The sequence below is a fragment of the Motacilla alba genome, chromosome 2, assembly GCF_015832195.1.
Source record: "Motacilla alba alba isolate MOTALB_02 chromosome 2, Motacilla_alba_V1.0_pri, whole genome shotgun sequence".
Taxonomy (NCBI): Eukaryota; Metazoa; Chordata; class Aves; order Passeriformes; family Motacillidae; genus Motacilla; species Motacilla alba.
Window position 1 is genome coordinate 109,829,975 of NC_052017.1, and position 26,662 is coordinate 109,856,636.

The window sequence follows — 26,662 nt, forward strand, 5'->3', positions numbered from 1 at the left end:
GTACCAAAGATGGAAACCTCTAATGCATTTCAAAGCTGGCTCGTCTTAATTCAGTACAAGAACGGAATAATTTGTCTTTCAATTGTGAATTTACTTTTCTTATCTCTGCTAGTGTTATGTGGTCAGGTACAAAAAGTTATCCAGGTGCTAATTGAAATAGCTGCAATACTGTTTACAAAAAAGTTCTAATCCTGCGCTGACCTAAAATCTGAGCATGCTGTCACAGAAGTTCTCACAGAACAGTGGAGGTGGGAAGACACCTCTGAGATCATCCTGTCAAACTGTTCTGCTGAAAGCAGGGTCACCTTGAGCTGGCTGCCCAGGACCATATCCAGTTGCATTTTGAGTATCTCCAGGGTTGGAAACCCCTCAACCTCTCTGGACAGTTTGTTCCAGTATTTGATAGCCCTCAGAGTGAAGAAGTTTTTCCTTATGTTTAAATGGAATTTCTTGTGTTTCATGTTGTGCCCATTGCCTCCCATCCTTTGGGGACCACTGAAAGGAGCCTGTTTCCTTCCTTCTTTGCACCTTCTCTTGAGGCATAGATAAGAGCCCCCCTGAAGCCTCTCTTCTCCAGGCTGAACAGACATAGCTTTCTGACTTGTGTGAGAGGTTGCTCCATTCCCTTAGTCTTTGTAGCCTGTTGTTGGACCCTCTCCAGTTCATCCATGTCTGTCCCATCCTGGGGAGCCTTAAACTGAACTGAGCATTCCTCATGTGCATCTTCAGTGATGACTAGAGGGGGAGAATTACCTCCCTCAGCCTGCTGATGGGGCTCTTCCCAGTGCAGCCCAGGAGGCTGCTGGCCTTTATTGCTGGAAGGATGCTTTGCTGGCTTGTGCTCAGCTCAGTGTCCACCAGGACCCCCAAATCTTTTTCTGCCACAGTGCTTTCCAGTCTTTTGGCTGCCAGCATGTTTTGGGGCATGGGGATGTTCCCTTCCAGGGAACGGCCCTGCATTTCTTTGTGAACATCAGCAGTAAGCTTGAAGAGGAATTAATAATGGCAAACAGTTATGTTGGAGATGACAATGCAATTATCTCACTGAGCAGGGAAAAAAGATGATTATTAGATATTTTTTACCTAAAATACCTGTATAAAATCTTGTGCTTTCACAGTATGTGTAAATGGGTCATATATAAATATTTTCATGGAAGAAAGGATGTTGGAAAGAACTTAAACTGCTTGGATTATGTAGTCCGTCTGAGCAGTGCATTAGGAGTTATTCCATTATTGCACTAATTGACTGCAAAACCATTGCTCCACACCAAGTCATTAAGTCTATCAAGATCTTTTGTCTCTGTTTAGATATCTGGCTGTTTCAAGTACTTTGTATTACTCTACTGACCAGCATCATTTAATTATTATATGAAATTAGGCTTCTGCTAGGATGGAATTACTTCTGAGCTGATTATAAAACTGATGCCTTAGAATAAATGTGCAGTAAAGTTTTTTTACTTGCAGGGAATTTTAAGTTAGAAATCCCTAAGCATTCTCTGTTGCAATTAAGCTCTATCCAGCTGTTGCTGATACCTCCTAGTAACTAGTTAGCTGGTTTTTATCTGTGTTACTGAAATTGGAATCTTGTGGTATTTAAGAGCTGATCCTGAGCAGTGGAGCAAAAGTTGAATTCTTTTGATTTGTCTGGATTTTATAAAAAAAATTAAAAATAAGCTTTATCAAGCTTAGTGGCACTTTGCTGTAGAAATCCAAAGGGCTTTGTTGTTTTCAAAGGAGGGCAGAATACAATGCCACATATCAGTGCTGCAGACACTGGGGATGAGGCTTGCTCAGCATGCTCTGGGAGGGCACCTCAGCTGCAAATTAGAGAGAATACCTGGGGATCAAATGTTTGTGCCTGCTCTTTCCTTAGCTCTCTCTGTGCCAGCTTTACAGCATCTACTTTTCAGTTGATACCCTGAACCTGCATCTTGTAGTTGTAGAATACAGTAAGAAGTAAATGTTGCTGCTTTGGCCATTAAATAACTTGAGACCCAGCTAGAATGCTAGAGTCAGAGTGATTTTATTTCATGTGTGTGTTCTTTTTGCATATTTTGACACTAGTTTGCTTCTGTTCATCTGCTAATCCAAATGAAAATTATTTTCCTGGCTTTGAGAACATTTTAGCAATCCTGCTCTAAAGCAGCTGATTTTTACTTAGTTATAATATTGGCTGAACCTGGAAAGCATTGAAGGCAGAATGGTAAAGTTTAGGCAATTTCATAAAGAAAAATAGCAGCAAAAGATCTTGGCATTATTAATGATTTTCAACAAATTATTTTATTCTTTGCTGATCTAAGTATGATGTGAAAAAAGTCTCATTTCAGACATATACACAACACTGAATTTTCCCAACTTTAGCAAGCCTGTGTACTATATCTGAAACCTGCTAGAGAAGAGTTTGTGTATGCAACAGGCATGGCAGCTATTGGAGTCACCAGTTTCTAAAAGAAACAAAACCAAAACAAAAAACACCAAACAAAAGGGAAAAAAAACCCACAACAAAACACAAAAAACCCCACCAGTATTCTTTTTTTTCCCTTATCTGTCTTATATTAATAAAAGAGCGTAGAAAAGGAGGATGGCTGTCTTGCACAGAAATGTTTACACATGCTAACTGAATTATCATGTTGTTTGTTTGTGTTCTGTTGGCTTTAGGTGACCCAGTTAATACAGAGTTATCCGTAGGGGTGGGAGGAGATTCTTGCTACAGAGGGAGGCCTGTGACTAAATCAGGAAAGCTTAAGCTTGATTAAACAACCCATTGCTGCTCTCCTGCCCCATCACTTTCCAGCTCCTGCAATGAACCACTGTCACAGTTCTAGGTCAGTGGGGCTCTGTGAGCTCCACAGTCTGGGCATATGGACAGCCCCACAGGCTGTCTCTTCCTCTCCTGCCTCCTTGCAGTTTCTTCCTAGTAATGGCTTTTTTTTAATACATTGGTTTTACAACGAATTGCTTTATTAAAGCATTGGGGATACATTGTGGAAATGACAACTTAGTGTGGTGTGCCATAAATCAAGTAATCCTGTGGGAGGAGCAGCTGGCGAGGTGTGGGGTAGAAGGTGGCTGCTGAGAAAGCTGAGCAAAATCCCTCTGGAACTGGTGAACAGCAAGCTCAGCTGGGAGCTGGGTGCCTGCTGGATTAGGGCTGTCTCCTGCGTGGCTCGGGCTTCAGAACTGACAGCATTTGATGGTGGAGGATGGCATGGAGCCTGTCAGCACGTTTGGACAACTGTGTTTTGCTCGCTGTAGGAATCCGTGATAAACATGGGTGCTGCTGAGCAGGACCTCTGATTCACTGCTTAATAAATCAAAGAGGCCAGAGAGAGGCTGGGTTTTGTTTTGTCTTCTTAACCAAACCAGTATCAGATGTCCCTCCAGCGCATCCCAAATTTATTCCTTGTTGGAGGGAATAAGGAAAAGGCCGAGTCAGAGTGCAGTGCCTGTGGGAGCTGAGGCAGGGGGAGAGCTATGAGCCAGGCACTTGTGCATGGGCTGAGTGACTGTATGGAACAGCCAGCATCAAGAGAGGAAAGACAGAGAGGCAGAACAAGGCGTGAGGAGCTGCCTGGGAGGTTCCTGTGAAGGCACTGCAAACCCTTTCACGCAACTGTTGTTCTGCTTTGGCATTTATGTGCCATGTCATTGTGGAAAGAGTATCTGTATGCACTCATTACTTGCCATTTTTGCTGGTGAAGATGTTGCTCCATATTCTGGCAGCTTCACAGCACAAGTAATTAAAAAGAAATGGGAAAACCTAAGGATATCAAAACACATCTTCTGGTCACTGTGGCCAACCGTATGTTCACCAATGGGTTTCATTCTGCTCTGTCTGAGTTTCAGTGCCCTTGTCTCAGGGTGGTTTACATTTGAAAATGAAGAAAGCACAGAGGCAGTTCAGCTGCCTTTATTTCAGCTCTGTCTTTCTCCAGGGAAATTGAGGATAGCTATGTATGTTAAATAATGGACTGGGGGAACGCTCTCTTAACAGCATATTTTTTTTGAGCTGAAAGCTGCTCAGATCTAAGGGAACTTTTTATTCCTGGTGTGATGTTGTTTATTTTGGTTTTAGAGTTGCCTCACTCTCAGTAGCAGACTCAGATTGGTAGGAAATGTGGTTTTTTTCCTTTGCCAAGGCATAACAGCAGTGGAATTTCCTCTACTGTCACCTTGAAGTAAGAGGATGGATAGCTGTAAAATCAATTCTTGTGTTTCAGTACCAGGTTAATAGGAATGCATATATTACAGAGATCAATCTTGTTTAATGTTTACTTACTGTGTTTTTCAGGTGCTGCTAAATCCAGTCCAGCTTCTAAACCAGGATCAACACCTTCTCGTCCATCTTCAGCAAAAAAAGCTACACCAAGCAGCTCAGCATCCAAATCAGATAAAGATTTGGAAACTCAAGTCATACAGCTCAGTGAACAGGTAAATTTGCTTTAGGCACAAAAGTAGATGCATTCATTGTCACAGGCAGGCATGAAATCTAATATTGTCTTCTGATGAATGATGCTGTTCAGAATTACGAAGGGACAAAAAGTGGAAATAGTTCAGCTGGAAAGAAATAAAAAAAGAAGAGATTTATTGTAAAAAATAATGTCTGGCAGAGATGACTGATTTTTGCCAGTATTTTTAAATTATGATCTTAGGAGTGAAGGTAAGTCTTGCTGAAGCATGGGAATTTTATTAGATGCTGAAATATATGTTTTATTTCTCCTGAATAGGAAAAATCTGAATAGTTTCTTTGCTCTTGTGTATTACTGCTTTGAAATAAATCATTTAATGTGCCACAGTGGAGAAAACAAGCCTGTTTGTCATACCAAGGTGTTAAAGAGATTTGCAGTTAAAAGTGAGACTACAGCATTGTGCTCTGCTTTCTGGAAGGAAGGTGTTAAAGAAGCTAACACACCATTTTCATTTAAAAATGCAATCTACCTTTCTCAGAATACTTAGTTATATTATAAATACTGTTTTGTGATATAATTGAAAAAGTTCAGAATTTCTGTAATGTTAGGAATGTAAGGGCTTCATTTTTGTTTATGCTCTGGAGCTTTACACCATTCTCTCATTTCTGAACTGCAAGACTGTCTGCACTGGACAAGAATAAATACCTGCATCTGGCTTAAGACTGTGCTGTCAGAATGGTGTAAATGCCACTACTGTATATGAGGCCTCATCCCTGTATTTGTCCTTGGTGAGAGAAAATGGAGAGAAAAAAACCTTGTATTTTAGAGTTCCTGGCAGCTGCATTCAGGAAGCAGTCATTATTCTGGATCAAGTATAATTTTCCACAGTTAAGGGCATTTCAGTTTCAGACTTTCATTGACCTGAACAGCAATGATTTCAGTTTGCTGGGGCACTGTTTGCATGTTTTTGATGAGTTGTACACTGAAAGGTGGTGGATGGGTAGCCACATCCCAGACATGGCATTCTGTGGATTCAGGGTATCGTTCTGAGCAGCAGAGAGCACAACGGGGCCCACCAGCTTTCCAAATGGGCTCTAGATCGTTGCTGTAACAGAAAAGTTTTTAAATGTTTCACAAGGAATGGATGTATATATTTTTCATGGAATCGTTTTTTTTTCAATCAGTGTCGAGCAGAGTTCAAATGTCAGCTTAATGCAACTTAAACCACAACATTTGTACTCAGAAGTCAGAATGCGTTTGCTTCAGGAGGAAGAGTTGGTTGGCATCTGAGCAACATAGAGACATTTGATCTTTACTGAAATAGACACTATCACATCCACTGCTAACATATTCCTATCACGTTCCATGTGTGAAAACCTTAAGCTTTATATACAAATAACCCTGAAGGAAAACTGATGATTTCCCCCATTACCGAAGAGAAGAAGAAATTTTGAGGATATGAAAAACTGATTCTTTAATAGCTAGTTTTTAAAAGACATCATCTAGCTAGAATGGTCTGGAAGATTTTTTTTCTTAATGCTGACAGCATTTGGTATCTCATTTCCCACTAATGGATACTTGTAAACCGTGGCCATATTACACGAGCCAAAAAAGCTATGCTGCAGGCAGCTCTAAGCCAGGTTTTCCTGACCCCCAGTGTGAACATGCTGCAAGAGCCAAATTGCCTGGTTTTTACTACTCTGCAGCAGTGTGGAAATGAGGGCAGCAGCCACCATTACTGTTTCTGTGTAGATTATACATAAGAAGTGCTGAATTGTGTCTTGGATATCAGGGTCCTATATGGCTCTAATAGTTTTTTCATTCCTTTCATGGATGATAGTCAAGGGAGATGGAAACATCTGAACTTCCATGCAATTGGTAGAAGAAAAGTTTAATTACTGGGGATGTCTGTACACAACCATAGTGTAGCTTAATGAGCTATTTGTAATAATTGTGAGTGTCCCTAACAGTTGCCAGTTAATGGCTCCCTACAATCTTAAAGTTTCTCTTAAAATCATCTTCAAACTGTGCCAGTAAATTAAACTCCAAAATTAAATTCCAAGGACTGTCACTCTGCACTTGATTACCCACAGCATTGAAATGACTCTCTCCCAAAGAGTGTCTGAGTGCAGCTGAGGTGACAACACAAACCACGGGCTATTGCATACAGAGAGGGACTTTTGCAGATGGAGAATGGTCCCAGGAGCTATTAGCTGTGTGCTGATATACATGTAGTTTCTGAAAATAGCGTCATTGTGGCTTTTTGCCTACAGTTGGGCCTAATCTGCAGCCTGGTTCTCCTGCCCTTTGAGTATTCATGCTACCAGTAAGTGCCATCAGAGAAAAGTCCAGTCAGTAGGAGCTGCTGCCTTTGCACCCATTGACTGGGTTGCAGAGGGGAGCTTTCGGTCCAGAAATAAGAGCATGGAAGCTGATGTGAGCTGTTCCTCAAGTGTCAGCCTTCTGGCATGCTTATGGAAGGAAAAAGTGGGATGCAGATGTGCAAAGTGTCTGAAGAAATCTGGATTCATGTGGCACAGACAGGTAGCTGGAACTGAAGGGAAGCATATCTAGTTTGGTTATAGCAATGTTTACTATATACAGTGGTTAAATAAGTCCATGCATATGTTTATACAGTTTAATGATTTTGTTTCTTTAAACAGCATGAATGTGAGAGAATGAAAACAGGAGAATGTCTTCATAGTAAATAGGTCAGAAGGGGAGATAGTCTCAGCTATTAGCTGCCAGTTTTTCAGCTGAAGTTCATTGTTTTCCCAAGCTCTAGCAAGCACAGAGCAAGAGATCTGGAAGCAGTTACATTCTTATTCTGGCTGGATTCAGGCATTGCTCTCAAGCAATATGCTGTGGCAGTTCCAGAAGGCACGTCCTAAGTATGAGGTCTTCATCTATAGACCAGAATATTGTAGAGTCTTGTTTCATTTTCCTATTCCTACTTTTGTAAAAAAATAGTTAATTTTAAGGTGACTGGTCATTATATCCATAATGGATTCAAACTGTCAAGAAAGACTTGAGTGTCACACTTAGACAGCTGGTCAGAAATGAATTAGTGCATAAAAGAGATGCCCTGAGATCCTGCTCTGGTAACAGGTCAGTTCTGCTGCTTGATGCCTTTGAGAGTGCAATCAAAGGTCAGAAAAAGGCATCCCTAGCTCAGCAGTCATGAAAAAACAAACTGAAAGGATTTAGTAGGCTATCAAAGCATTGTTTGAACTCTACTGGTATTTTTACTAGTGAAGCAAATAAATTAACTTGCAGTAGAACTGGCAACACAGAAGTTTCTATTAAATTGTATTAGTTCACTGAAGTAGTCTGATTTGATTTAATTTATTTACCATGTTTTATTTAGAAAATAATTTTTTTAATTATGGGCTTTAAAATGTGAATGTTAATTTGGCTGTAATTGGACGTGATTGTGATCAGTGTGTTTACTGTAGACAGCTTTATCTGTGATTATTTTTGTTGGTTTTTATGCGGCTGTCCTCTGAATTTCTGAGCCACTTAGATGTTATCCTGATTACGTATACCCCATTAGACAGAAGTTTCTATGTTATGTTCCCACAAAACCTTTCTTTTTAAAATATAAATGTATAAAAATATATTGCAGCATCTGTCGTGATTTATACAAAGCCTAATCATTAACAGGTCCATTGCCCATGAATTATTTGCAGCAGTCCTAGTGGTGAAATTGAGGCTGACAACATAGCTTGAAGACTCTTGTGAACAAGGTTGCAAGGAGAAAGGTACTTGGCATTTGAGAGAATTTGTTGGTAGAAACAGCACATCAATCAGAGCAGGTAGCCCTTGGTGCGCCCAGTCATGGCAGCAGAGTGCTGAAACACAGGTTTGTAAAATGTGGTAAGTGAGGAGGCAGAACAGTAGAGGTGAAAACCAGCACAGCAATAGCACATTTCCAACTAGAGGACCTTTTAATTTCCGAGCTAGACTATTTCCCTCCTCTGCTAGTTCAATGTATTTTTAGGCAAGGAGATATTGTAGGTTTCCCAACAACTGCACATTTGTCCCGGCAAAATAATGCAAGGACTGAGCTGCAAGTTTTATTAGCTACCACTGCATGACATTTCTGGCAATCCTGTTAGGAGACATGGCTTAGGTAGCCCTGATTTCTGCACTGCTGCTTTGAGGTTCAGTTTAAAAGAGTGCTGAGAAAATTGGCCTTTAAGGATCAAGGTTAAGATGTATCCAGGAGGAGTAGTGGGGGAGCCTGATTCTCTGCGGGGTAAGGTTCAATTTAGCACTGCGGAAAGAAAACCGGACTTCATTTCAAGCTATAAAATCAAATATGTATTTAAGATTGTTTTGCATACAAAATTTTAGACTGTATTCTTTTGTCTGCAGTGCACCTCAAAACTGATGCATCATGTCTTGGTTTATATGCAGGTACATTCATTAAAACTTGCACTTGAAGGCGTGGAGAAGGAAAGGGATTTCTACTTTGGCAAATTAAGGGAGATTGAACTTCTCTGCCAAGAACACGGGGGAGAGAATAATGACCTTGTCAATCGGCTAATGGAAGTCCTTTATGCTTCAGATGAACACGTAAGTTGAAGCTTAATAGTTTTTATTTCAACAAAAAAAGCTTAATTGCATAAAAATGTAATTGGTGTAGTATTGGGTCATATCCTGTATTTAGAACTGCAGCTAGGATTCCTGTGACTCCTCCCCAGAAAGGAGGTTTGCATTTGAAATTGCAAACAACAGACTTTTTAGCTTGAGGGGAGGATTCAGGAGGTTTGTTGCTTTTCACTGCTTCAGTGTAGGTTTTGTATTCTGGGTTTGCTGAGCTTTATCTAAAAGGGGAGGGTCTCTTTTACAATTTTAAATTGATTTCATATGGTTCTGAGTCTTAGTTTTGTTTTTTTCATCTTCCCCCTATGTGCATGAAGTCTTTTATTCATATTCTTTAGTGTGTTGAAAATCACAAAAATTCTGGCAGAGATGCTGTTTGCTGTCTACAGCTGTGAACCTTCTCTGGCCCATGTGTTGGAATATGTATGGTGCAGGTTGCCAGATATATAATTATATCTACAAAGATAATGCTCTTTAGCATTTTTTATCCTGTTGCTATAGGCAAAATTCTTCCTTGTGCAAACCAAATAATCCTCTATTAGCAAAATTTCAGAAGTGTATTGTCTGCAAGATTAAGCAAGAATCTCATTGCATCTTAGACTTAATGTTGTAGACACTGAACAAAGCAAGAAGCTGCAAAGGGTGCTGGTTAAATTCCTCAGAGACATTCAGGGATAATGATTCAGTGGAGATTTAGCTGAACTACTCCCATTCATGTTAACTAAATCCCTGTATGTATTGTACTGACAATTGACCCTTCAGGCACCAGTGGAGGAAGGCTTTGGCTCCAGAGTGTACAAGCATCAACTTAATCCCTTGGCAGCACTGTGGTACCATAGGCAGTTCTTACATCTGCTCCCAGAAAGCTGTTGCAGCAGCTGTCAGCTGACTTAGTTTTATATCAAAACTAGTGCTGCAGGAACTACTAATTCAACATACTTTTTCTAAAAGAGGCTAATGTAGGGCCTAAATGTTTGAAAATTAGGTGCAAGAGAACTGCAGATTTGAAGCTAGCAGGTGCCACTGCTCAGATGAGAAGTGACAAGGGAAAGAGGATTTGTTCAGCAGTGCAGAGTGAGTGCTAGAGAGGAAAAGGAGGAGGAAACCATTATTTTCACAGGAATAAACAATAAGACAAATTTGCAAGGCATGTGATAACAGGGTAAAAGTGTTACATATATATAGCGGTCAGAAAAAATCTCTTCTGGATTCAAGAGCAGTGATTTATTTATAAAGCAAAGCCAGAAAAATCCCTCTTCTCCCCATACCCCTACCACATCTATCTGTCTGTTGGCTTAAATAGCAGAGTGGTTCCACACCAAGGAATGCATTCGTTGTTTTTCCTCCTGCAGTTTTCCTTTCTGGCAGAACACATTACAAAATGTTCCACTTCACTCCATTTCCCGGTGTTTTATCTGCTTCCCTCCAAGCCTTTCTCTGTTGAAATCATCATCCATGCCTGCATGTGAGCTACATACAACTGTGTTTTCATCGAAAATGTGGTTGCTGTTGGAGACTGGGTGTGTCACTGCAGCAGGAGAGCACTGCTCCTCCAGAGAGGAATGCAGAGGCCATTCCTCACACAATTTTTTTGTTCCTTTTGGTGGGAGACTTGATCTCCTCAGCTTAACAGATGGACTGTGACTTGCTGAGGAAAGACCCAAATGCATTAGCACTAAGCCAAAGACTGTAGTTTAGTGCTGATTCAGATCCTCCCTGCCTTTTGGTTTTGGACTTCACTCTCTTACTGCCCTGCTTTGCCCTTCAGATCTGGGGTTTTTTTTTCTCTCTGCCTCTGTAATGAGTTCGTCCTAAGTTAAATTATTTATCTTGCAGTATTTTGCAGGTTAATCCCTTAGTAACAGCAGTTAGGCTTTCTTAGTCAGGCCATGAGGCTGTTAGGTGAATTGTGTGCAGAATAATTCAAAATGCAAGTATAGAGTTCAGTCCCTCAAATAATCATTCCCTAGGTGTTTGATTATTGTAGTATTGCATTGAAGAGATTTTGATCAGGTTCAATTCTTGGGGTGGGGAGTGGGGTAATTATTTTTCTCTGAATTTCGGTTTAGAGTGTAGTTTTAGTCATGTCACCTCCTAAACTTCTGTTTTGCTTAATTCAGTAAGAACTAATTTTTTAAGACTAAACAATATATTTTCTTTTTTTTCTTTCTTTTTTTTCTCTTTGATTTTGGTGAGTTTGAGCAGCGCAAATATCAACCCAGTTGGTTCCTTCTCTTTAGAGCCTTTCTTTTCTTTTCCCTGTTGTGGTTCTGCTTAAACCTCATCATTATGTCTCTGCTTAAGCAAGAGGGATGTCATATCATCTACTGTCATTTAACATTTGTCTGATCAGTCTGTAGACCTTTGTAATTTTTAGTTATGAATTGGTCATTTGTAATCCTACTCCTTCATCAAAAACATCAAAGTTGCCAGAGAGCAGTGAGGGGTGGAGAAGTGTGGCCCCTACTTTTCAAGCTCTCAGTGTGTAAAGCACTCAGTCATGTAGAAAAGCTTTTGCTTTCCTACACAGGCTCTTGTGGTTTAGTTCATGTAGAAGTTGGGAGAATTGCTCATGTTGGGTATCTCAGTTGCTCTGCTCAGTTTCTGAGAGCAATTGCTCGAAATGCAGCTGGTTTGGTAACTTTCTGCTCTGCAGCTTCCAAATCTGCTGCTACTTTTGGAAAAGGCCCCCACCTCCCCAACATCAGGTTTTCATAGTCTAACTCTTCACTCTATAGGCACACCTGAATAGTTTGAAGCAGATATATCTAAGGGTCAAAAGAGACCATCTCTCAACATGGGAGACAGAGATGACCATGGTCATGTGGCTCAAGCCAGAAATAAATGCTCTAAATAGATCTTCCTATGCTTTCCTTATTAGGGGATGCTGTTCAATGATATTCCACAGTCCCAATGTAATTGGACTCTTATGGTTCCCATTTTGTGTATTTATACAAGCCGTACATACTGAAAAACATGTCACAAGCCTCAGAACAACTTCTGAGGTAGTTACTTTATAAGATTCCCTATTTCCATCAAAAATAAACCTGGCAAAATAGGGGCCACCACTCCTCTTCAGAGCGGTGGAGGAGATTCCACTCCCTGTGCTTAGAGGCTTTTCCTATTGTACGGATGAGAGGAAAGCACATATATGATCCATGAAGTCTGCACGAGTGGGCTTTCTAACAATGCATCTCATCATACACAGGGCCTGTGGAACACGTGCATACCAGAGCAGGTCACCTCAGCACAGAAGGAGGGTCAGGACAGATGGGGTTAAGGCATCACTCACTGCAGCTAAAGAAGCTTCAGTTTTCTCACCCCGCAGGGCAGGGTCACGTTCTCCCAGCTGTCAGCTCCTCCCTGAGAACCTCCTGTTCTCTGCACATCCTGCACCCTTGCAGCCCATCACAGGAGCTGCAGTTTTTAGGCACTGCTCACAAAACTGGATGTGATGGACCTACTGCATGTATTAAGGGCATCATTTCCCCAAGGGGCCAAAACATGGTTAATTTCAGGTCCCCTGACTGATGTGTGACTTCTACCTGAAAATGGCACCTGAGTAATAGAAAGCTTGCTTTCAATTGAAATTGGGCTGTTTCAAATGTTAGGAACCTTATTCTGCTTTTGCCCTTTAGATAAGTGTTTTACTGCCAGAAGGGAATTAGTTTGTTTCATAAACTGGACTATTGTGGGGAAACTAAAATGATGGCCTTCCTTTTCTTTTGATTTTTGCCTCAAATTTTAAAACTTAGCAGTAGCAATTTGTTAAAGTTTGTTGTTCAAGCTGCTTCTGCTAACAAAAGTTAGGGAGCCAGGCGAGTTCTGCAGAGTAGCCCACTGGGGATGCTGGATTTTGAATGGCAGCTCAGTGTTCTGGAAAAGTGTTTTCCTTTGGAGCTGCCTACGGCAGAGCAGTACTAATGCAGGGCAGAGCATGCACAAGAAGGATCCCTTCAGTGAACCGTGCTGTGGAAAGAAGGAAAGCACTTGAGAGGAAAGCTGTAAATGCAGCTGTGCTTAATGGCAGTCCAGAAGGGATGCTCTAAAAGTCAGCCAGACTTTTTGAGCTCAGATAACATTGAGGTCAACTCAGGATACTAGGCTTGTTGCCTGTAATTTGAAAGTTATTCAGAACTGGTGTCACCTGCAGCGAGGATACAGCCTTTTCTTGTGTCAGGGATTCATCTTCCAGTGGGATTGTATATTCAGAAAGACAGCTTTGGATAATACTGAGCATAAAAACAATGGGAAGTGATTACTTAGTAATTAGTGCTTTTTACAGTAGCTCTGTAAGTGAATAAGGGGCTCTCCCCCCCAGCCTCCCCACGAAAATGTGTTTGTGAGTTTATGGGAGTTGGCATGGGAAAAGTAAAAATTTTGGGAAAGTAATATGCCTGACCTCAAAAAGGAGGCTGTGTTGAATTTTTCAAGCAGGTGGTAGTAAAAGTGTCTGGTCCATTTAGTAATCTAAACCTTGAGAGACACTTGTGCGAAAACTACAGCTGACAGGTTCAGAAAATCTTGGACGAGTTGAAAATGGGAGGATATCAGGATGCTATGGTACGGCATCTAACTGTTGGCATACCACTGTCTAACTGTTCAAAGTGTTCACTCACCAGAACAGATAACAGATAGCGATGTTGAAAGCTGACTTTTTTTCTAGGGAATTACCAGTACTGCATATGCCTCAATTAGAAGTAAAGAAAGTACATTTCAATGTAATTTTGTGAGATGCTGCTTTCCTCAGGTAACAGCTCATTTTGTACTTCCTTGCATGAAAATTAAGTTTTATGCTACAGTGAGCACCACGCGGCAAGATTACATGAGGAATGCTTTCTGCTGAAGAGTGTTTTGGGATCTTTTTCTCCCTACAGGAGAGCCACACAGATGAGCATGAAGGTGAAGAGCAAGTCCATGAACAGCCCCAGCAGCAGGATGAGTACTGACTCATGCAGCATCTCTGACAATTTTCGTTTTGTGTGAGAACTTTCTTCTGGAGAATGGAACATGTGCGGCCTCAAACTTGAAATCAGTTCACTCCCAGTCTGCCATTAACATTTATGTACCATAGTGAGTGCCAGCCAACCACTGCATTCTGTACCAATACTTTGCCAAGATGCATTTGCAGGCGTCTTCTTTCAGTGTATCTTCCCAAGAGGTTGTAGGGCTACATCACCTACTGTACATCACTGCAACGTCACCACTTGGCTGCTTGAGATTTGTTCTGCTCTTTAAAATATATATATATTTATTTTTTTTTCTTTTTCGTCTTAAGTATGATACACTTGTAACTTGTTCTAACATATTTATATTGGCATTTTGTGTGGCAAGGAGTTCTGTACCACTAGCTGTGTCTCTCACTTTGTGGTGCTTTTGCATTTTCTAGTACATCTGCCTTGGGGCATCAATTTGGCCTACCAGTTGAAATAAAGGGATACAGTGGATGTCATACTCAAGCCATAACGATGAGGTTGTATTGTGGAGGAAAACGCTTGTGTTGCTCACATTTATTCCTTTCCTGCCTTTACAAATGGAAGGCAGAGCATCTGTTTCACGGGGAGATTTAAACCCCTGTGTTAGGAAGCTTGTTAGAAGGCTGCATGGTATGTTTTTTGGCTGATTTCTGGAGGAACAGACACCCACTTAAGCTTTTTGAAAACCCTCCCAGTTTCCTAACTAGTCAATAGACATTTCCCAGCTTTTCTTCCTTTCTGAGGAATCCAGTCCCAGCCTCCAGCCACAGCTCTACCTCTGCAGAGCTCAGTGCTGAGGGAGGAGAGAAATCTCCTTGACACAAGTGTAGCTGCAGGACACAGTCTGTACCATCATTGTTGGCTTCCCTCTTCTCAGAAAAGGAGAAAGTAGGCCAGCCATTTCTTTCCACTTTCCTTCCCCCTTCCGCTGCCCCAGCCATACAAGTATAGAAGACAGAAATTTGGTCACTAGTGCAAAGTATGGGGGGAAACAGCAGCAGCACTGGCCCCAAACTGTACCCCAAACTCCCCTGTAGGTGGATGGTGGACACTTCACAAGTTTAAGGCTGCTTCTAAAGCATGGAGAAGCAGTGAGGCGTCCTCCTGGAGACAGGGCACACATTAGAAGGAGACCATCTAACTGAGGGCAGAGAGCTGGTTCTGCTCTTGGCTGACCTTCCTCCTTCAAGGCCAGTATGGTGCAGAACCTCGTGTGCACTGGAGATGTCTGCAGTGGGAGTGTTCCCTTCCAGTGTGGTCCCATGGCCCTGTTCTACATGATGGTATTTTATAAGGAGAGGTATCTTGAAGTATAAAAAGCATTCCTTGTTTTTCTCCTACCACTGCTCATTGTAGTCTCTCTGGTTATTTAATGCCTGGTATTCTTGGTCTCTCACTTCATTTTCTGAGTTCTGGTTTGTTGTGCTGATTTAGCAGGTACGTGGAAGTCCCATCCCAATTGGCATTCACTGAAAAACTCCACAGCCTATTGGACAGCTAAATCATTTCAGATGTCCATAGGCTTCTAAAGTGTTAGGTCCCCAGCTATGCTTCCATAGAAGGGTTTCCAATACATCAGCCCCTAGGCACACACACATGCACATGCAGTTTTCCATTCCTAATCAATCTTCTGCAGCTAAGTGGCTCTTAGTTAAATGTGAGAACCCTGCTGTTGTGTTGCACCACCAATATATAAAATGCTGTTGAACACCAGAACAGGTATTTCCAGTTCCTTGATCCTTCCCCTGCACAGCAGAAAAGTTTCTGGACCCTGCAGGCTGAAGTTTTCCCAGCCCTGCACCCAGTATTGACCTCACATCCTACCCAGTGATGAAATCAAAGTACTGCAACCTGCAGGCCAGCGCTTTCCTCTCCCATCTCAATTGGTTACAAATAAGGTCTGGTTTATAAAATTGTGGTTTTTCCAAAATAATTATTTCCAAGAATCACCACAAATGGGGGAATTGTCATTTTTGTTGTATTTGTGTTTATTAGAACATATGTACTTATTACAATTGTCATTGTAATAAACAGTAGTTCTTCATAATACTGTTGAAGAGCAGTTACTGATTTTTTTTCCAGACTCCAGAATGTCCTTTAACCTTTATGGGATCTCTGTATGGGGCAAGGAGTTTGGGATCAGGCTATAAACTTAATTTCATCAGCACATCTCTGCTTACTGGAGTTCATCCTTCTGCCAATACTTGAGCAGGTACATGGAGAGCACTTCAAGGGAAAACATTTTTCTGAAGGTGCAAATGGTTGGGGTTGCTGAACTCTCCAGACAGTTCACAGCCAGGCTGTTGTGCCTCTCTTCTTTCCTCTCTTTTGAAGCACATATGAAAAAAAAAATTTAAAAAGCTGAACTTCGTTTCCTGAAAATTCCTTGCATCCTGTTTCTGATCTGAGGACCATAGCCTTCTCACTGCTTGTATCAAGGGGGGAGTGACTGATGTAGGGAGCCAGGGCAGTGAAATTCTTTGGGGGCACCAGAAATGTGGCTGTGCTGAGGGGAGAGCAGTGTTCTGAAGGGGAAAAAATTGTCCTTCCCCCCCACCCCTCCACCCCCTGTGAGTAACCCATTCTTCTGTTATGGTTTTAATATGCATTTGTAATTACCTTTACTAAATAGCACACCATAAAGCTTTGGTTATATATTAAATGTAAACTGAAAGGAATGTAAACATATGTATTGTTAATTATAAATAGATAAGTAATGGCATAATAGATACAAAAAAGTCTTATTCAGATGTATCAGTCATTTTACATTATCCACAAACTGTCGCATGATAGAGTAGATTTTTGTCTGAATATGTGAATAACTTGACTTGCGTTTATCTTTTTACATATTTAATAAAAAAATATATGTTAAAATCTGTCTAGCTCTAGAGACTATTCGGAACATTCTAAAATAATAATTTTCTGGATTAAACACATATTTTTGATTCATCAGGGGCTGCATGTGGGAGCAGGAAGAAAAAGGCAGCTGCTTTAAAAACCCAGAAGTTCACTTACGCTGTGTGTGTGGATAGCATCTGTTTCCCCAAGAGCTCAGCAACTGTATTCCCTTTTGTAAATCAAAACAGAAAATGCATGTATGTATGTATGTATGTGCATGTAAACAGCACATTTTTCTTTATGGTAAAAGCTTACAGATTTTTGAGTGCTAACTCCCTTGGGTATCAGTCTGAAGCAAAACTGGCAGCAGCCAGGAGGCAAAGAGAACCCTACAGAAAGGTCCCAAAGCTCCCAGTGGGCTTCCTCGCAGTGGCCAGGTGTTCAGGGATGAATCTTCAATGCAGTACCTAAAAGTCACCTAGATTTTAAAGTGTGAGGTTTCGTTGGGAGAGAAGGGGGAAAATTCATTGTAATTCTCACAGCTCTGGTCTTTTGTAGCTGCAGTAGTTGCTGCTCAAGTGCAGGAGTTCTGAGCCTTGGATCAGGACACTTTTCCTCTGTGTTGATGTGACCCTGTTGTGAGCCACCAGCCTGCACCCCACTGATCCAGGTATCCCTGGGCCTCTGACAAAGGAGGGGAGGACGAAGCAGAGACCAGAGGAGCCCGTTTCCAACCCAAGCATTCAAACCTGGGAGAGCAGCTCCTGTTTAGTTGCATTTCATAAGACCAGGAGGAAGGCATGTCCTTGGGTTAGTACAAATGCTCTAAAGCATTAAAAAAAAATTATATCTTTTCCAATTCAGATAGTTGAAAACTTTCTGCCATAATGTGAGCAAAAAAAAGATATTGTTAGACTATTAGGTCATCTACATACCTGACTTTGCAAAATAAATCTGTGACTGTACAGCCCTATGAACAAAAGCATTTTTCTTGCCATTCACTGAACCAGTTGTCTCTCTCTCTACGACAGATAATAATTCAATATACACATTGTGCAATACATGATCTCTTTTTATACTTGTCTTTATACAGATTGTAGTGATGAATTGCTTTAAGAGGAAAAAGAAAGTTATTTGCCATGTTTTCATATAGAAGGTGAAAAAACTGGCCAGACATTAATGCCCTTTAAAAGTGATACTCACTTTCTCTTTAGAAAGGTACAAGTGCAGGCAAGTTGTGGTAGTTCAAGTTTTATCATTTCATTTGATGAATATTTCAAAATAGTCCATTCCAGGGCATCAAATTGCACTGCTTCTGTGAACCTTATTTCCAGCTGTTCCCTAAATAAGTGCAAGACAGATGGAAAAAGGAAGCCTGTCCACAGATTTTCTCCTGTATGACCACATTCAAGTTGGAGTTATTTTTGTTTATTTTATCCCACTTCTTTTCTCACCAGAGTTTTCTCAATGCTTGTGATGGAAAGATGAAATACAAACTGCCTTTAAAAAGCAGGTGAGACTTTTGTGGCAGTGTATCAGGTATCAGATGTGGTATTTAACTTCATCAAATATTGAGACTGCTGGGTGCGTGCAGCAACATCAAACTTGTCACTTTCCTCCAAATACAGTCAGAACTACATTTTTTGGCAAACCTCATTAAATAAAGAGACTTCAGACTTACTCCAGGGGAGTCCTTAGGCGGTTATGGAGCACCTCTGTGGACACCCCCTGTTCTCTGGGCATCACACAGGGTAAGGGTATGGCTGCCAGACCGACGGGGAGGAAGCCTGGGAGATGCCTCCTGTGCTGGACCACAGTAGAGCTAGAGGGCATCCTCCCTTCCCTGCCTGGCTCTTGGCAAAACCTCTGGCTCAGTGTTCCAGCATGACCTGTCCCCTCTGCCTGACTCACACCTGGAGCTGCTTGAACTGTGACTCATCTGATGTTTGTTTGGGGGCCGGGACGCTCCATGTGCTTGTTTGGTCGGTGGAACATGGATTCTTTCAAACCTGAAGGAACTTGCCAAAATTTCTGCTTTGTGAACAGGGGAAGCTGATGTGCAGGCTTGTCCCCTGGTGCCTGTGGTAAGGGCTGCCTGGGGAAATCAGCCCTGCTGGTGTTGTGGTAGGGCAACTGCTATAACAGGCGGTACCAGCCTAAGCTGAGGCTGCTCATACAACTTGCCAGTGGCTCAGCTGAAAATACTAATAGGAGCTACTGATGTAAGGGTAAGTTAACTGGGGGCCAAAAATGATCAGGCTAGTGATAAACCCACAGAAACAGTCTAAGAACTGAAAAAGATGAACTTCAGACTTCGCTCAGCAGCTCAAAAACTGCATTTCCACCTGGCTTCTGGCAAGTGAGATGGTTAAATAGTTAATAAACGTGCCAGGCTGTCAATCACATTCCTCTTTGCTTACCTTGGGGAAGTGGACAGATTGTTTAATTAGTGCTTCAAGGCCACAAAAGCCCTCTGGCTAGGGCAGCATATGAAAAGACATGAAACTCAAATTCTTACTCCCTCTCCAAGGCACACAGAAAACCCACATGTATTATAGATGAAGGGAGCAGTTTACATCTGCATGCAAACATGTAATGTTCAAAAAAAATTTTTCTTGTTGCTTTTTCCTATGACATTTTCTAAAACCACAGGAATTTACTTCAAGCACACAGGCAAATAATGACTTGTTTAGCATTTTGCACTGGTAGATGATGTTGGACTGAAACTAGTTTTGAAGAGAAATATGCAAATCTTGGAAGGTTTGCTGGCCAAATTTATTTTCAGCTGTTTACCTTTGTAGGCTATATTGTTTGTTGCTACTGAAATATAAACAATGTGCTTGTTACTGCCTAGAAAATAAATAGAAGGGCCAGCTGCTGCTGTATTAAGCCTACATTTCTGACAGGTCAGCTGAGATTCAATTCTGAGAATGGGGAAAAAACTGTACATTTCAAAAACACTTTACTGTACCCGTAGCTTTCTGAGCTCATTCCCTTGTCTTCACACATTCAAATGAGGTGAGGAAAAGACTAAATGTGCATCAGCCTTTCAGGAGGTTGTGTGGAAGAAATGAGTTGTGAGAAAATAAATACGGCAAATGAAGCAGGCACAGATGTGTGAGTGGGAAGGATGTACAGGGAGGGTTTGCATTGCTGGGGTCCCACTGGTGACTAGGCTGGGTAAAACCGGTGCTGGTTAGAAACCACCTAAGATCTTGTGTAACCCAGCATGCATTTATCCAGGACTTTGGACACAGTGGTAAGGCAGAGGAAGACAAAAGAGAGGCAAGTAACATGGCTTGGTAAAAAGAATAAATATCAACAGAACAACTTGGTAAAGTTCTCTGCTGGACAGGCATCTTCCTCTGAGACGAGGCATCTGGCTGCATAGCTCATTGTTGCAGTGGTTCAGATATCTGTGCTATTCTATTCTTTGGTTATTTTAATCAGATTCATTCCAGCTATTTATCACATCAGAAGAGCTGCAAATCTCCATGTCAAGTGTTACAGTCTGATCGTAGTGCAGGTGTTCACTCTTGGACGCGTTTCTTCAGGGAAAAGATGTAAATATTCAAGTGCTCGCTCAGCTGCCTACCCTGAAGAGAAACCACAGAGATTAGTAAGCTGTTTTGTATGTGCTTCACAATTCACTGCCTCTCCTCTCCCAGTAAGAGGAGGAGGACCCAACCACAGTCCTCACGTACTCATGGAGATCCATGAGTACACGGGGACCTGTAAGTATTCAAATAAGAGAGCTGTTTTCCTTACATTCCCACTGCTGGGAAGTTAAATGGCTGCAGACCAGATTTACAGGTGACATAAGCTGTGATGGAGCTGGGCCCCTCAGTCAATAGTGAATTTTGACCAGGTATTTCCATTCTGACCCCCACCAACGGGCACGTGCCGATGCTTGGGTAGACTCTACCATGTCAGCAATGTCTGCTGACAAAAGGCTGCTTTCAAAGAAAAATCCTTACATCCCATTGCTGTGGCTTAAATAAAAGAATGCTGACCAGCTCCCTCTGAAATGAGACCTTCACCGTGCAGGGTGTTTTATCTAAAAGGTAAAGCCTTTAAAACAGTTGCTAAAGGATCATTTGATAATTTAGAAAAGTGGGCATCAACAAAGTACAACTCAAATTAAGCAGTAGTTCAGATGACAACGACAAGACTGAGATGTAGCAGACATAAAAATGTGCTGGTAAGATTGAATGAACTGGAAAACTATTCATGTCACCAGCTTGACAGATGCTAGCAGAGGGCCAAGAAAAAAATTGGGACAGCTATTTTGCCTGCAGATTCAAAGCAAAGTTGACCTTATTTTATTATTTCTATTTATGTCACTTTGCATTTTACCTTCATATTTTTTCAGTCAAGTGACCTTAGGAAGAAAGGCAAAAAAAGAGAGGTGGATGCATTCGTGCCCCATGGGTTGACTACTACGTAAAACCAGTCTATCAATATTCTACTTCTGGGTTTAAAGCTGAAACCAGTTGGCTACTTTGGAATAATTCAAGTCACTGAAGATCTGAAGATGCTGCCCATGCAAAAAAGGCATTGCCTGCAATAAGCCGATTTCTTTTTTCTTAACTTTAGACTAAATAAAACAACACACAGGACTTAAAAAAAAAACCAAAAAAACATAAACAGACTCCCAGACAATGCCTCAACCAGAAACTCTTTCCAGACCCCTCTGCTTACCACACAGACGCCGTAGTGCACATGGGCAGCCGTGACCAGGGCGGTGAACACGCCAAGAACCACTTCTTCCATGTGGCCCAGCAGCCCCGAGATGGCTGCGTACACCACCAGCGCCAGCGGGAACAGGAACCAGTGGAACAGCTCTGGCCGCGTGCTGCTCATCTGGCAGATGATCACCTTGCACTGTCGGAGCAAAAGGGGCCAGGTGAGGAGCGCTGGGCCAGCCCCGAGGGTCTAAGGAAAAGTATTTCCATTTTCTCCGCGGGTTGCTTTGGGTGAGGGGGAAACAAGGCTGCAGTTCAACATGGGGCTGGTTTCTGGTGAGAAGGCTGCTGTAGGGAACACCTTTGTGCCTCACTGGGTCCTAGAGCACATTATTACAGCCTAAAATACACCCTTTCCTGGAGACAATGTTTTGAAACACTTGATAAGTGGAAGCACATCTTCACAAAAGGGGAATTTGTTTGCCACCTTATGTTTTCACAGGGGCTCATTAAGTTGCGATCCCAAATCAAATGTGCCACCACCTAATAATTCACTGGGAGAGTGTGCTGGTATTTTAATCATGCAGCCTGACAGAAATATCTTCTGGTTCATTGTCTAGAAGGGAGGGAAGACAATATACAACATTTTCACATCCTGTTTCTCTTTTCTAGCACTCCTTTATGTACTAAAACATCAATTTCTTGGCTCGATCATGGCAGTGGGCTCCCTGGAGATGCAGCTGGGGGCCCAGAGAAAGGGATCCTACTCAGAATGGTAGGAAAAAATGAATATATGGTCCATGGTTTAACTGAAGGCAATTAGCTTAATTCTACTGAGTTCTGGAAACATAATGACACTAATTCACTTGAAATTCAGTATTTTAAAAGCAATTAAGCACACCCAAGTGTTTTGTCTGGTTTAGGCTCCTTAAAAAATGTGCCTCATATATATCATGCCTGTTACAAAAAAGAAAAGGAATTTAGACCCATCTGAAATATTTTATTGATTTAAGTTTCACTTAAAATTGAAATGTGGTTAAAAATAGATTTTATGTATCCTGAAAACAGCAGAAGAATGAAAAACTCATTCCCTGTGCAGTGCCTGAAATCTTATGACAGCAGCAGTAGGAATCTGACCATAGGAAAGAAATACTGGCTTTACTGCCTATGCTGGGGAAGCTGAAGAATGCAAAAATAAACCATGAAAAAATAATTAACTTTGAATAGAGGAAGAAGTAAGCCTTTGCACCTAATGTTAATATTTTCACTTACATTCTCAGTATTGATTGTGAATTTTTTTAATAACACTGGTTTTATGAGTCCTTTGGGAATCATTCCAGAGGGTAACATAAATTCCTAAAGCAATCTATAAGCTGTAATTTTTCTGCCTACATAACTGAACCTGACCATAGGTTGGATTTCACTTTGTTTTAAACCACTGTTATACTTACATATTTGGGTGACCAAATACATGGTCAAAGGCATGAGAAGTTCCAGATACTGGAACTGGGATGGCAGGTAGAGAACCATGGTCTGCAGTTTGTGGTCTGCAGAACAGGTAATGGAAACCCAGTATGTCAGGCTATCATGGAGAAGAAAAATATTGCCATGACAAGCCTTCCTCTGAAGCTGGAGGAAACATGTCTAAGGAACCAGAAAAGGTGAAAGGAAATGCAGGCTTGATTTTCAGCTTTAGCATGTTACAAATTCCAACTAACACCCATACATTTTTAATGCTTCCTTTTAAAATGTTAAAATTTTCAGCTAACATGCATACATTTTTAATTCACACGAGCCTCCAACACTACAATGTATGTTTTGGGAAAAGAAAAAGCCTGAAGAATATGTATTGCACTCAGTCTCTGATAAACTGCAGCCTGTAAAGAAACCCCTGGTTTGCCTTACTATTTTTCTTCTGCAAGCATCCTGCCACAATCACTGTTGGTTGGTTAAGATGTATGTGCAGAATGTGCCATCTGCCAAACTCTGAAAGCAATTTCCCTACTGGCAAGAAGCAATTGTATTTCTCATTTTGGAATCCCCACTATTCTCTTAAGAAAAAGGGGTAGATTAGGTAATGAATAGTGCATACAATAAAACACATCTGAAAATCAACTCATTTCTGTGAAATTAAGTCCTTAAGATGGAGCTGTTTGATTTGTGACCCTCAGAAATGTACGTTTATAGGATACATCTAACAAACATCGCAATTATAACTTTTTTTCTATTCCTGAATTCATATTTCTAAAGGGGCTATACTTTATCTTTTAAAACCTCACATTTTTGAAGATCTGTCTCATAGTACAAAACACTTCTAGCCTTCCACTTTTTAAACTGGATGCAGCATTGCTCAATGGCAAGATTTTAGATGGAGTTGAGTCTATTTTCCTAAGATGACATTAGTCACTATCCTCTAGGGTATTTTTGCTTAAATGCAAGAACACCTTTCTGCTTGGCTGCTCTCCTGGCTTATCCCTGAGAAGAAAGCCCTGGGTTACCTGCAGGGCTCACCACCCCTGTCTGGCTGCCCATGCTAGAACTGCACAGAGGTTTATGTGGTCCCTTGGGAATGAAAGGGGGGAAACTGGTCACCATGATGTGGTAGAGAAACTAATCTGTGAGCAGAGAGCTGTTACAAGGCCCCTATAGCTCTTCACGTCTTTCCCTAAAACATGCTGTCACTGGTACTGCCTTTTTCTAAATGGTGATGGGAAAATGTAGGACCAGCTGAACTGCAGACAAGAGCAAGGGAAAGCTACAAGCCCTCCACTCTTGCTAGTAAATCTGTGCCAGTGTTGACCTTTCTTTTACTTTGACAAATCCCCACTTCTGCCTGTATGTATTTGTTATATTTCTGGAAGTAAGGCGTCCCCAGGGTTTTCATAAACCTCAGAAAACAAACCAGAACCCTCACAAAAGTGTTCCACTGTGGCACAGGAAGTATTTCAGTACCGTAAGTGTCCCCAGTCCAGACACGTGTTGTGGTGTTTTTTTATGAGACAGAGTGTAACACAGAGGTAGAAGAGCTGTGTGACTCTGCTGATTTTAGCTACATTTTCTGCTCCCTTCTGCTTATTCACAGAAAAATAGAAAGCTATCTTTAAATAATATCACCGCCTCAAATATACTTATTAATACTTACAATAACATTTGAGAAAGCAACCCCAACCATCCATAAAAACACTCTGGGTTGCTTTGCTAATATGTTGCTTGGAGATAAAACCACCCAGACTGTAAGAAGAATGAACAGCAACAGAGGTGACACAAGAGGTAGCAGTCCTTCATACAGAGAATCATTCTTCAGTGTTTTCTTTAAATGTGCTCTGGAAATAAATACAATAATTTTGTAGAGAAAGTAATTTTATCCATTCTATTTCTACAGAGTAACTTCAAACTCTAGACCAAACTCAGCCCAAGAACTCATCTTGGAACCAGTGCAAATGTGCTAGATACCAGACATTTTACAAGAAATTGTAGTATACCCAAGTAACATTTATTTCTGGGGTTAAATGATACTGATTTATTCACATAGCTCCTGATCAGCTTTGCTTGCTCACCATTGCCTGGCAATGGACCAGTAAACTCACACAAAGTGAGCTGCGGTACTCTCAAGCATGCAGACATGCTGTGAATTCAAAATACACAGCTTTAGAGGATGAAGCTTCTAATATGAGACATAAACTTGTTTCAGTCAATACACCCACGTTTTCAGCAGCAGCAAAGTGAAGCACGTGGCTGGCAGGTATTGCTCTTGTTTAGGTCTGGAGGTCATGCTACTTGACCATTCTGTACTTTAGGATTTAGGTACTTTAGTCCAAATACAGCCTAAAGGGGAGGCTTTTTTGGCTAATTTGAGTACAGGAAAATTAAAGATGCATTGTGTTTTCTTGGGTATTTTAAGCTGTTTTTTAAAGGTAATAAATGACTGTCATTTTTATCAGCTAGAGAAATAGTAACTCTAAGTTCACTACCATAAACCATTCCTTCATGCAGCCAGTTCAGAAGAGCAATTCTGTGTTTGAAATGTACTGGGAAATGTCCTGTTTAAAATCTTTGAACAAATGCATTTATAGAAACAGCTAGAAAAAAATCCAAGAAATATCTTTCTCATGCCAAAAAGGAATCACCTACTCCTAAAATAACAACTGAGAAGAGGCATCAGGATGAAGAAAGAGAGGAGATGATTGGAAACCTCAAATCCTTCATCACCAAAGAGCTTGTGCGTGCATCATTCAAGCAAACCTGACAGGTAGTTTAAAATTGTTGTGCTCTTCTCTTCAGAAGAATGACAAGCCCAGCAGAAGGCTTGAGAGGAACTACGTCAAGTGATGACTCGAAAAGGAAAATACTAAACAAAAGTCCTGACAGGAAAGGAAGGAAACCAAACCCTCCATGCTCATTGTGGTAAAGGCTGCTACTGCCAGGGGCTGACATGCACAAGGTGCTTCCCTCCTCCTCCTCTCAGTCATCCCCAAACAAGATCTTGCATGGCTGGTTCCCAGCCCCTTGTGTCAGAGCCCAGCCTTTCTGCAGGTCCTCAGCCTTTCCTGCCCTACATCTCCCAACTCTCCACGCTTCCTGCCCCAGACCTGGGGCTGTGCATGCTTCTGGTAACTGCACTGAGTACCACACAAAGGGCTGTGTAGGAGAGATGCACCATTGTCTTATGGACTCTCTAAAATTTAAATGTTAATATTAGTTTCCACTAATTCCTGAAGACAGGCAGTGACAGTCCCTCCTCCAGGACACTTAGGACCTGAGAGACCTGAAGTGACAGATGAGTGAAATGAGCTAGCAAACACTAGGGGAAGGCAGGCAGCATTAATAAAAATAGGCCACTGGGAAAAAAAACTTGAGTATAAAATTCTTGGGTGCAGGAAGCCAGTTCTTAGATGTAATCACAGCTTGCCACCTGCCTAGCTTACATCTGATAGCAATTATCTGCAGACTTCATACAGAGGAGAGCTTTACAGAAGGACACGGAAGACAATTAAGTACTTCACAGAGTGCAGGATGGTCAGCTTCAGAATTCCACCCAGCACAGGCAGAAGTTACAAATCACATTTGATTGCAAATAAAATGCAGTGGTTTTTACTACAGAGCCTTTATCAGCTTACTGTGCAGGATCACTGTGAGACTGCCTGGA

At 41.4% G+C, this 26,662-nt stretch overlaps 2 protein-coding genes across 7 annotated transcripts in view; one reads left to right on the forward strand and one right to left on the reverse strand.

Moving 5' to 3' along the window:
- Positions 1–16,867, forward strand: part of MAPRE2 (microtubule associated protein RP/EB family member 2) — a 99,357-nt gene extending 82,490 nt beyond the window's left edge. For 3 of the 6 annotated variants that reach the window (XM_038162920.1, XM_038162882.1, XM_038162892.1), the window contains 3 exons: positions 4,292–4,431; positions 8,829–8,987; positions 13,684–13,882. In XM_038162920.1, coding sequence (XP_038018848.1) covers positions 4,292–4,431; positions 8,829–8,987; positions 13,684–13,863 — 479 coding nt within the window. In that variant the 3' untranslated portion in view covers positions 13,864–13,882. The other 3 variants (XM_038162901.1, XM_038162909.1, XM_038162929.1) reach the window with 1 other exon arrangement.
- LOC119712050 (ethanolaminephosphotransferase 1-like) overlaps positions 14,225–26,662 on the reverse strand; it is a 58,675-nt gene continuing 46,237 nt past the window's right edge. Inside the window, exons 8-10 of the mRNA XM_038162867.1 lie at positions 24,659–24,839; positions 21,533–21,715; positions 14,225–20,427 (exon numbers count right to left, since the gene is read on the reverse strand). Coding sequence (XP_038018795.1) covers positions 20,362–20,427; positions 21,533–21,715; positions 24,659–24,839 — 430 coding nt within the window. The 3' untranslated portion in view covers positions 14,225–20,361. The remainder of the gene's footprint in view (positions 20,428–21,532; positions 21,716–24,658; positions 24,840–26,662) is intronic.